General features: G+C 43.4%; 1 protein-coding gene across 1 annotated transcript; it reads right to left on the bottom strand.

Annotated features, from left to right (window-relative positions):
* Nucleotides 1-454: 454 nt before the first annotated feature.
* LOC119740153 lies at nucleotides 455-5,796 on the bottom strand. Its single transcript, XM_038215360.1, has 2 exons — nucleotides 4,769-5,796; nucleotides 455-1,373 (listed from the first exon to the last, which is right to left on the bottom strand). Exons 1-2 carry the CDS (start codon nucleotides 5,201-5,203, stop codon nucleotides 870-872), a joined length of 939 nt encoding a protein of 312 aa, XP_038071288.1. The 5' UTR covers nucleotides 5,204-5,796; the 3' UTR covers nucleotides 455-869.
* Between the last annotated feature and the right edge of the window lie 5,805 nt (nucleotides 5,797-11,601).

Raw genomic sequence — 11,601 nt, 5'->3', positions numbered from 1 at the left:
TCTATAGCTACCCTGGAAAGGTTGAAAGAACTCATAGAGGTCCAATTTCTCACGGAGCCATCTCCGAACTTGCGGGCCGTTGGCCGGGCATTCTTTCAATACATCTTCCCATAACTCTGGTTGATCATGCAGACCTCCCGCTACAAACATATTTGGGTCACGGAAGCGGAGCGCTTCAAAGTTTGGCACACTTTCTCCGGATAAAACATCTGCCGGACTCGGGGCGGATCCATCTGGAAATGAGGCAGCCTTTCCCGCTATGTCCACCCAAGAGCAAACACCCCTCTCGCGCCTGTTTGTCTGAGCGCCTTCAGGATCAAAGAGATGCGCCGACGAACGCTCCCACTTATGCTTCCCGAGAATCTGCAGATACCTCTTGTATTCCTAAATTGAATCATAAAGAGCACTAGGCCTAAACTCGGGCACTGGGGTTATACACTCATTGTAACATTTTCAAGCCGACCATACAGTCGTTTCATAATTTATTTCTTGCAAGTATAGATACAATGTCAAACCTGGTAAACTCGATACATCAAATATCGCAACACTTTCCCTACTGGGAAAAGTACCATCTGAAACCCTCTGAAACCCCGTTTCCTGCATTCAGCTCTTGCGTCAACTTATCCCCCATTGAGGCCCTTGCATACGCCCACGCATACGCCCATTATAACATGCAAATGCCGTCCCCGAGCCCACAGCTACCTAACAAGTACTTATTAAAACATAATTCCGTAAATAACATCATATCACTGCTACAAACTTAAATGCTCAAAATGAAGAAGTACATGTATATTAAGATTACTCGACTACATCCCACCACCAAAGTCTCTTTGACCGTGAAATGAGTCGCCGGCATGTCAAACATGCCTCTAAACTATTTCTTTGCAGTCCCGTGCATAGTGGCCCTTCCTGCGGCATCTGAAGCACATGTCTCTCTCCCTAGGCCCTCGTGAAAATTGGCCCTGACGAGGCTGACGAAGATCTCCCCTGAAGCGCAGCGGTTGTCTAGCGGGCCTATTCAAGAAACCTTGACTGGCTGATGATTGAGCTTTTAACTCAGATGGGGGCGCGCTGAGGCCCAGGTGCTTTCTGGAAAAGCGCAGCCGCTTATCGGAGTCTTCTCCTGTAATGGACTTGTATATATACATTGCTATGCCCGGTGTCTTGGCCTGAACGTGCTTTGTACAATCTGACAACAGATTGACGTACAACTGCTGTTCCTTCATATCTTCTGTTGACAAAGGTGCAAACTCGTCGACATAGCTTCTGAGCAGAGACATCACATACGCTACGTTTCGATCGTAGCCCGTCTCCAAACATGCTTTAAGCAACTCGAGCCGCCTAGGCTTGTGCACCTCAAGCGCAGACTTGGCCTGCATTGATTGTTAAAACATAAAACCAAGCTGCATTTAGTTGATCACTATATAAAGGGGACGCATTGTAAGCATGGACATCCTCTCAACTCTTTTGTATCGAGTTGACACAGACTTTGTACTCAACACGCCCTAGTGCCCGTTATGACATCCCAACATCATGTGCCAGGATGCCATGGGGCCGCTAACGAGATCGTTTACCTCCAACTCAAACATGGAGAACGCATCCAAATTATTGTAAAATGGCTCAACTATAGGAGCCGATGGCTCCAGCCAAATTACACCTCTTGTGTCCATACAATAACAAATCTGACAGATTTCCACCCCCATGCGGTTTGCATGGTGGGAAACTGCATTTAGGAAGACCTACTTCCATGCACCCTCGATTTTTTTTTTTTTTTTTTTTTTTTTTTTTTAGGGGGGGGGGGGGGTGGGTGGCACCCCTTCCTTTAAACGAGGACAAATAAAGAATGGGCAAAACCCTGCAAAGGGACCTAAGGAACAAATGGACACAAGCCAAAAGAAAACTGGAGTGGCGGGGCACCATCCCCGCCCTTCCAAAATTTTAGGTAATTAACCCTAAAGGGGCCGGGTTATTTTGACCATCTCTCAGCCGGGGGGGGGGGGGGCGGATTCGGCCCCCCCCCCCTAAGATCTCGGCCATCGAGTGACGAAAAATTTTGAAACTCGATACATGCATAGAGCTACTCTTCCTTGACATACCCAAGAAATTTCATGACTGTAGGTCAAAGGGTTTTGGAATTATGGCTAATTAATTATTCATATGTATGAATGGCAATTCTGCTCTGTGTACACGACGTATATGCGAAAATTCAGTTTTCACGGCGCGTAGCGCCGGAAAATTTTTCGCTACGCGGCAACCCGTGGTCCGATTTTTATGTTTTTAGTATCAAAAGATGCGCAAAGCTCGAGGCTAAAAAGTCATAACAGCTCGGGTCGCGAAAAAATTTTTTTTAGAGGCTATCACGGAAAATGTTGAGGGGGGGGGCGGATTCCGCCCCCCCCCGGCCCTTTTAGGGTTAAGGCACAAATAAGGGCGTCGTGCACGCAACCCGCACAACAAAATACCAGAACCAGAACCGGCCAGAACCCCCTTTTTTTTTTTTTTTTTTTTTTTTATAGACAGAAAAAAAAAAAACCCATCTTCTCCTGAAAAATCATTTTGCCTAAAGCACTTCCTTTCACGGAGGTATCATCTGTTATGATGCACCTCCCCCACATAAACGTTTTAGCTCAGGACATTTTTACTTTGTTAAAGTACAATCTCATGGTACATACATTTTGTAAAACGCACTTCTACTTAATATCATACCGGGGCCTTTCCCCTCCAAGGCTTCAACCACATTCCCAAAGGGACAATCCCCTCCGTAAATTGAAAGGCTGCCCGCTCGTCCAAAAGTAATGCATGATTATGTATGGGACCCACCCATTCAGGCAAATAGAATCGCGCGTACAAGCATTTTGCTGCATAAGTGACGCATGCAGTTCATTTCCCTAAGGGGTACCCACCCTTACCACGACAATTTGGCCTGGGATACATTAAACACATCAAAATACAATAAATGCAAATACAAGACGCTGGGGTTCATAGTACTACATGTACCCCTTTTGAAGCGAATACAATCATTTTGATATTGGGTATCTCTCACAATATATTGCTGCGGGGGACTCTCCCACGGGGCACTTCCCCTTCATACGCAAATGCAGCTCACGGGATTTTCCCCCGAAATCAAAGGCATTCTCCCACGGGGCACTTCCCCATCATAGCAAATGCAGCTTGGCACGCACGGGTTTTTTTTCCCGGAAATCAAATATGCAATTTCGCACGGGGCACTCCCCTCCATTGTTATGAAATGCAATCCCGCATGGGGGAAGTCTCCTTCATATTATGTGAAACAGCTTGGCACGGTGTTTTCCTATAAAATCCAAATTCACTCTCGCACTACCCCCTTATATGCAAATACAGCCTGGCGCGGGGTTTTTCCCCTGAAATCAACATGCAAATTCGCCCGGCCCGGGGCACTAAATACAATCTCGTGAGGCACGGGGCATACCCCTTCACATACAAAAAACCGCTTAGCATGGGGGTTTTCCCCTGAAATCAAACTGCCATCTCGCACGGGGCACTTCCCCTTCATATACAAAAACAGCTTTTCACGGGGGTTTTCCCCTGAAATCAAACTGCCATCTCGCACGGGGCACTTCCCCTTCATATACAAAAACAGCTTTGCACGGGTTTTTTCCCCTGAAATCAAACTGCCATCTCGCACGGGGCACTTCCCCCTGCATATATACAAACAGCTTAGCACGAGGAGTTTCCCCTGAAATCAAATGCAATCTCACACGGGGCCTACCCCTAACATACAAAAACAGCTTAGCACGGGTTTTTTTCCCCTGAAATCAAACTGCTATCTCGCACGGGGCACTTCCCCTTCATATACAAAAAACAGCTTAGCACGGGTTTTTTCCCCTGAAATCAAACTGCCATCTCGCACGGGGCATTTCCCCTGCATACATGTATATACAAACACAACTTAGCACGGGGAGTTTCCCCTGAAATCAAATGTAATCTTGCACGGGGCCCTACCCCTTCATACTCAAAATCAGCTTCGCACGGGGGTTTTCCCTGAAATCAAATGCAATCTCACCCGGGGCAATTTTCCCATAATGCCTGTACTATGTAAGTATAAATCTGCAAAGGGGTTTCCCCCTAAAATCAAAGTACAACCTCGCGCCGGGGCACTTTCCCTACCTGTGCCTACATACAATTTGGCACGGGGCGCTTCCCCTGAAATCAACATACAATGTCACGCCGGGGCACTTCCCTTGCCTAGCTATTATGCCGACAAAGTTCGGCACGGGGCGCTTCCCCTGAAATCAACATACAAACTCATCACGCCGGGGCACTTCCCCTGCCTAACTATTATGCCGATAAAGTTCGGCACGGGGCGCTTCCCCTGAAATCAACATACAATCTCGCGCCGGGGCACTTCCCCTGCCTATGCCGATAAAGTTGGCACAGAGTGCTCCCGCTGAAATCTTTGTCGAGGGCAAACTCCTTTATCAAAATGAAATTTGCCAAGGAAACGGCTCCCCCTTTTTTAATTTTTTTTGTTTGTTTGTTTGTTTGTTTTTTGCCGCCTCCCACTTACGACAAATTTCGATCTCTAGCAGGGCGCACCCTGCCTGAAAATGCAAATAAACGCAGGGCACTCCCCTGCCTGATGAAACCGGACAATCTCGCCCTCCTGCGTGCTTGGTATATTTTGGTCAGGGCACTTCCCAAATGGCAAAAGAGAAAATACAGCATGCAGGGTATGAAATATTGTTACAAAATGATGAATATTCCCCACTAACATTTCCCTGAGACATACCTGAGAGGACGTCGAACCGGATCCCTGGTTGGCAGCCGCTGCAACCTGACTCGGCCCTGCCTCCGGCTCCACGGTGGAAATGCCACTCGGACCCGCTTTGTCCTTCCCGTCGTCAGAGGATGCGCTGGGCTGCACCCGACGTTTCTTGGGGGCGGGGCCGCTGAGAGGCCCGGCTTCCACCCGGTCAAAGAGCTTCTCCACGTTGCGCTTCTGCCCTCCGTTAGGGGCCAGGGCAAGGATGTGGTCTCGCCACTCGGGGGACAAATCCTGGAATTGTTCTGGGTCATCCCAACCGTCTGCGATGAGAGCCTCGAAGTACTTCTTCGAGATCTTAAATGCGGCACACAGCCCGCGGAAAAGAGGGCCGGCACCCTCATTGGCGATTTCCGCATAAGCTCCTGCGTTCTCCTCGACTTGATCGAACATATTCTCCATTATCGCAAAGATAAGACGTTAAAACCGTTCAAAATTTAGGTTATAGGAAAGCCCGGGGAACGCAATCGAATTTAAACTACAAGCTAGAGCACACCCTGATACGCAAAGCCATGAAGTGCTGAGCACTGATGCATAAAGTTCTTCTCGGCTTAACACAAAGCCCCACCTCGAGTATCCCAACGAATTCCATGGATTCGTCACGCATAAATACTCGGATTTGCATAACACTACCCTAGCACAATGCCAGCAAAGCGGAACCTGACTTTGCCCAGAAATCTTTGCGACAAACACAAAGAGCATTCCTAAAACGGGTATACGGGCCTCAACGGAAGCGAGACCCCACCTAATGCAATCCCAAACCTTCGTTATATTTCCAATGCAAAACAAAACCTTACAACGTGGAGAGCTAACCTCTCGCATCCTCTACCGTATATCAAACCTGCTATGAGCATTTTCCACTTCTCATATTAATCTTCGGATATTCCTCAACCCGATGGTACCGGGTTTAAAGTTCTTGAGCCTCGAGCAAAACACGTCCAGCTGCGAGCCGCCAGAATCGCGACTGACATTGAGTCAGTCGCCCTCTACGTTCACAGCGGTGCAAATAGTACTAGCAGTGTATAACCGGTGAAGCCCTGTTAATTTAACAAGCAAAGAAAAACTTGATAGGCTAATATTGAACCATGTAATGCCTACGTATCGTCACTGTCACCACGAAGTTACACTAACTTCGAAAAATCGATATTTTGCGATTTCAATTTTTTTCCTGATTTGTGATTAATTACACATAATCTATCACCTCAAGAAGATACTAAACACATAGTTAATTAGTTTCGTCTAAACATTAATTAACATTTGCAACTTAATGGGTCAAAACCGGAAAATACGTTTACACGAAGTGTACTATACCATTGTTTCGCGTGTAAAGTGCCTGCCGCACAATACGCGTCAAAAACGGGTTTTGCGTTTTCACGATGTGACACAAATTTCACGTGAAATGCACGACTCACTTCTAGCGTTTTCACGAAGTAGCGCTTACTCATTAGCTAATACACATGGTTAGCGTCACTTCGTGAAAACTCGAACACGGCGTAATCTGAATTTTGAGTTTTCACGAAGTGACGTTAAGGTTAATTAGTTTGATAACTCATCAATAAAACTCATACATTAACGTGTCATGCAAGATCCCAGCTTTCAGACAATGTAACAAAATATGAATTTTGAGGCTAAAACGATATTCAGATCAACGTTTCAAAACATCGTCAACTTAAATCGCTTGTATCTCGAAACACACATTTTCCACTTTGCGGGGGTAAAGGTCAATAATTGGTCGGACATAATCGGCCGTCGGACATAATGGGTGGGACATAATCAACAAAATCTGTTATCGAACATAATTAACCAAATTGACATAATGGCCGTGAACACACGTGTATTAGGCTTATTTAACATTTATTGCATTTTCAGTGTCAAACTTATATAAAGTCATCGCATTCCGCACAACACCGGTCATCCAATCTCATGTCAAATGGCAAGTTATTCTAATGAACTGTGAAAAAGGTATTATTTTTTTGCATTGCTCATCACTGGCACTTGTGATTTGGGACGTGGCTGTTTTGTGTTTGGACCTGTGATTTGACTTGTGTCGGAGTGATTTGAGTTGTGTCTTTCTCAAGTACACAATAAGACTTAGGTATATCAATACCATTATCTTGCGCCCTGAATGTAAAACCGATATACGGAGATCTACTACTTAACCAAACAAACAGTTTTCATGGACTGTTTCTTTAGCTTCCCCTGACCGCCAGACTTATTCGGCCATTCAGAGTGATGACACAGGAATGCTACAGACAAAGATAGGTTCTCTTTGTCTCCAAGTTGAACAAGGAGATCTTGTAAAAGAAACAACCGATGCCATTGTCTTGAACTGCGATCAAAGATTGGATATGAAAGGTAGGTGGACATACATTATTGTGCTGCTGAGCTGGCAAGCCAACATTTTCGACTGCCCACCTTCTTTGAAGTTAAAGACGGGAGACCTTTGTAACTCAGATCAAACATACACGAAATAATGTTTCCATCACTGGTGATAAAGACAGTGGTAGCAGGGTTTATGGTAAAGTAATTGAATTGTGCATAGTTTTGGCATTACCACGCAATCAGTGTGCATTACAGTTCTCACTTACAAAAGCCTGACGTAATGGTCATCACACAGTGCCATTTTGCGGTCCAGCGTAGTCCATAGTCACAATGGTGTTAACTGTCTCATAAATGCTGACATTTATATATTGCATAAGTGAGGACAATCAGTATTTTGTGTACACAAGCAAGGTAATTATTGTTTGATTTTACACATATTCCATGTCAATAAAATTTCTTACTTTTCTTTAGTAGGATTGGCAAATTGAGAATCATATTTTTGAAGTTTTTTTGTAAACATTAAATTCAAAAATTGCCACAAAATGTACTCTTTGCAGTTATTACTTAGTTTTCACACCTGTATTACCATTATATTACATAATAGTCTCCTGGAGGCACAGCCTACACTGAGCGACTTTGCTATAATACTATTAACATCCGTTTTCTTTGTGCACACCTTTTCGTGCCGAATCATCTAAATATTAACCCTATCTTTTTCATGTCAACAGACCCGAAGAAACAGATCTATTGTACTGCTGGTGGGCCACGTTATCAGTGCACCTCTATTTACAAGGTTGTTACTCCTCGAACCGCAGAAGAAACTAAGGACATTGTGTTAAAGACCTTACAGCAGGCAGAGGATCATATATATAAGTCAGTTGCGTTACCAGCTCTAGGTGCAGGTAATTATGAAAAGGTTTATATAAAGTGAAGGCACTTTGGAAAATAAGAAAGACCTTCACACGTGGATGCTGTAAACTTAACTTTATAGCCACTGATTTGTAATTTTATTAATTGAAATATAGAAAATAATTCACACAATTCCTTCTCTGATCTGCTCAGGCAACGCTGGTCAGTCAGTGGCAGACTGTGCCCGTGCAATGTTAAAAGCTGTTGGTGAGTTTGCAGTAAGCAAGAAACCTCATCATCTCCGTCTGATCCGTCTGGTCATTTCCCAGCCAGCCATGGCCTCTGGATTTCAAAATGCTCTGATGAAAGTAGTTGGCACTTCGTTCAAAGAGCCAAAAGGCATGCTGTCTAAAGGCTTGGGTAAGTATCTTCTTACTTTTTTAATTCATCTTGCACCAGAATCAAAAATAACTATCTCTGAACATACAATAAGTGCAGTGACCTCATGCCAGGTACATAAGTTGCCAGGAACTTAATCAACGTCAAATATCCCAACAAATAAAATAAAACACAGCATGAAACATGTTTTACTGTTTTGTTAAGCTGCAACGCTGAAACGTCCGCATGAGATGATGTCATGTACGGTAATTCAGATGACCATAAAAAGGCAACTAGAGGTATTGGTTGTAAACGAACAACCATAATAGTATTGATCCTCAGTCTTTTTGGACTGCACAAAATGATTTAATGATTTGTCGATTTAAATTTTAAATAATAATCTTTGAAAATTGCACTTCAGGTAGCACCGGAATTATTGACACGTGACCTTGATATTTCAGCAAGTACAACTTCAGTAGACAAAATGCAAAGCGCTAAGAAATGATAGCACATCTTCCTAAAATGTCCAGTTATGGGTTATGGTGGCCGAAAAAAATGTGCTCATTAAATGTTAATGACTTCATAACACAATTCAGTTTCTTATCTTTCAATGATGATTTATGCTATTATAAAGTATTAACCCCATCCGATTAATGGGGACGTCTCTTTAGTCCGACGTCCCATTGGCCCGACGACCCATTGGTCTGACGTCCCATTGGTCTGACGTCCCATTGGTCCGACGTCCCATTGGACCGACGTCCCATTGGTCCGACGCTCCATTGGTCCGACGACCCATTGGTCTGACGTCCCATTGGTCCGACGTCCAATTGGTCCAATTGGTCCATAGGATTGGGGTTAGGGTTAGGGTTAGGGTCAGTCAACCTGAACCAGTGGAACTACAAAGTATTATGTTTCATCGGACCAATGGGACGTTGGACCAATGGGACGTTGGACCGATGGGACGTCGGACCAATGGGAAGTCGGACCATTGGGACGTCGGACCAATGGGACGTCGGGCTATCGAGACGTAACCCTATTGATAACACCATCCCTATTGGAAGCAGAACGGGTCGCGTGACCTGGATTTTTTAGTAGACGCACCTCCTGAGCAATATAACGCAATTTGCAAAGAGCTGGAATCTTACCTCATCGTATTTGTTAAGATATGGTGGTCAAACATTGCCTCCATAATTTATCGTCACATTACTTTAAAATGTAAAGAAAACTGTAGACTGTTTCAAGATATGTAACGATTGAGGCCAAACATCTTGACGGATCGCAAGATTTAAGATATACCGGTACGATGACGTCACGGTGATGTCACACCAATTTTCGTCCCAGTCAATTTACCTACACAGTTTGATGTAAATCGCACCAACATTTTTTAGTTATAATACTGGTCAACATGGCACATAATTATGAATGATGTCACGGTGACGAAAGTATTCGGCACACATTTTCAGATGATTGTATTTGATTAACTAAAGTTTCCAAAGTGTCTTGTAGAATGAAAACATTTACAAACCCATGGACAAAAGTAGAAAAAGAAGGAAAAAATCTTAACGAAAACCAAAGTTGTACCCGATTAACATTGGAAACAGCTCTGGCCCCAACACACATAACAAAAACGGCTGGTGAAGAACTTTCTTGGAAACAGGTATGGATTTCGTGGATGCCGTTGAAGAATAGTCCTTTGATGTGCCTCCGGTTTCGTGAAAACAGGTGGAAGAAATATAATTGTGTTTGTATTTAAATCTGATGTGCGTGACTATCCACATTTTTGTTGACAGTGTTCATGAAATCTGCCTGGGCTTTTTTCCGTGGTACTGACACCGCCGATACTCCAACAGATGATGAAAGTTTCGAAGAAACCATCATTCTCAATATCTACGCCATGGACATGTCTTCTATTAAGAAAGCTGCTGAGAAGATCGATCAGTTCCAAAATGAGGAATATACCTCTGAGGTAGATAATACACTTTGTATGGCATATCTTTTGACCATTTTGAAATTTTCTTGGCAAGACCCTCAACAATCACTGAACTTCAGTATTGCAAATAACAAAACAATTTAAGAAAATGGTTTTGTAAATTATTTTTTTTTTATTTTTATTATTTTTTATTTGGCTTTTATTTTGGTTTTTTAAATTATGTTGATCATCATTTTTCTGTGCAGATTGAATACCTGTGAGAGTTCTGAGTATTTTTAAAAGAATTTTGAAGTATGGGCATTTAGCACTAGAGTCTATGGGAATTTATTTGCAGGGTTGAATCCTTAGGCCGAAAAAAAGGCTCCGGTTTCTGGTATGTGCGCACGTCGCCGTAGCCATCCCCATGGTAAAATTAAAACCAAAAACCAATTCAGTGTAAGATGATATCTGAAAACCGACACACTCACTGGTTTGACTGGAATCTTGCTGCTGCACAATATTAACGTGTTTAACGTGGGGTTACGATCGAATATAAGCTTTATATGGCCTTTCATGGCTCCTATGTATTTTGCACAGAATAGTCGGGCACCATTTGCAGACAATGTTGTATTTTTTGTGATTGTGTGTGTGGAAGCCAGACGTGTGTGTGGAAGCGATTGTCGTGTATCTTGAACCTGTAAACACTTTTTAACTAGCGCAATATGTAAAGGGAACAGACTAATGACTAGCCTGGCAGCGATATTTGTTTACACAACTATCGGGGGTACTTTGTGCGCTTTCCTATGGAGCCATGGCTTTATTACCAGACTTGCGTTGAGAGTAGTTTTATTCAACTTGGCGCGGATTTCGGATTATATTTCCCTTTTAAAAAAAAAATCCTCCAGAGCCTCGAATCAAAAAATAAAAAAGAAAATTGCTGCTATACAATTAGTATCCGACTGAAAAATAACATTTCTAAGATAAAACCTAACATTGTTGGAAAAAAAGCAAAACATAGCAAGTGCAGAGCAAGGAATCGAACCCGGGATTCCTGATGACGAGCCAGCATGCCTAACCACTACGCAACGACGGTGCTCGGCTAAATTGTGCATTTCATAAATTATATACGTTCACCCGTGAAAGCATACGCGTGCGCGTAGGTAAAAGATTACAGGATTGTAGGTATAGATATAGAATAAAAATTTTATTTTCATCTGCAATATCATCCGACATTATTTTGAAGGAAAAAATAATATGGAAAAAAAAGAAACAGCCGCGTTGTCGCACCACCTTTTGGGCAAGCTCCATACCAGAAACTGAAGCCTTTTTTCGCCTTATTGCA

This window comes from Patiria miniata, unplaced genomic scaffold (assembly GCF_015706575.1).
Source record: "Patiria miniata isolate m_02_andy unplaced genomic scaffold, ASM1570657v1 HiC_scaffold_4, whole genome shotgun sequence".
In the NCBI taxonomy this organism is placed as follows: domain Eukaryota; kingdom Metazoa; phylum Echinodermata; class Asteroidea; order Valvatida; family Asterinidae; genus Patiria; species Patiria miniata.
The sequence above is the reverse complement of the archived record's forward strand: the minus strand, read 5'-3'. Positions and strand labels throughout refer to the sequence as shown.

Coding starts and splice junctions, on each gene's coding strand:
- LOC119740153 (XM_038215360.1), bottom strand. CDS start 5,203: ATGGAGAATATGTTCGATCAAGTCGAGGAGAACGCAGGAGCTTATGCG. Junction 1,374..4,768: donor CCGGTTCGACGTCCTCTCAG/GTATGTCTCAGG, acceptor CAATCAATGCAG/GCCAAGTCTGCGCTTGAGGT.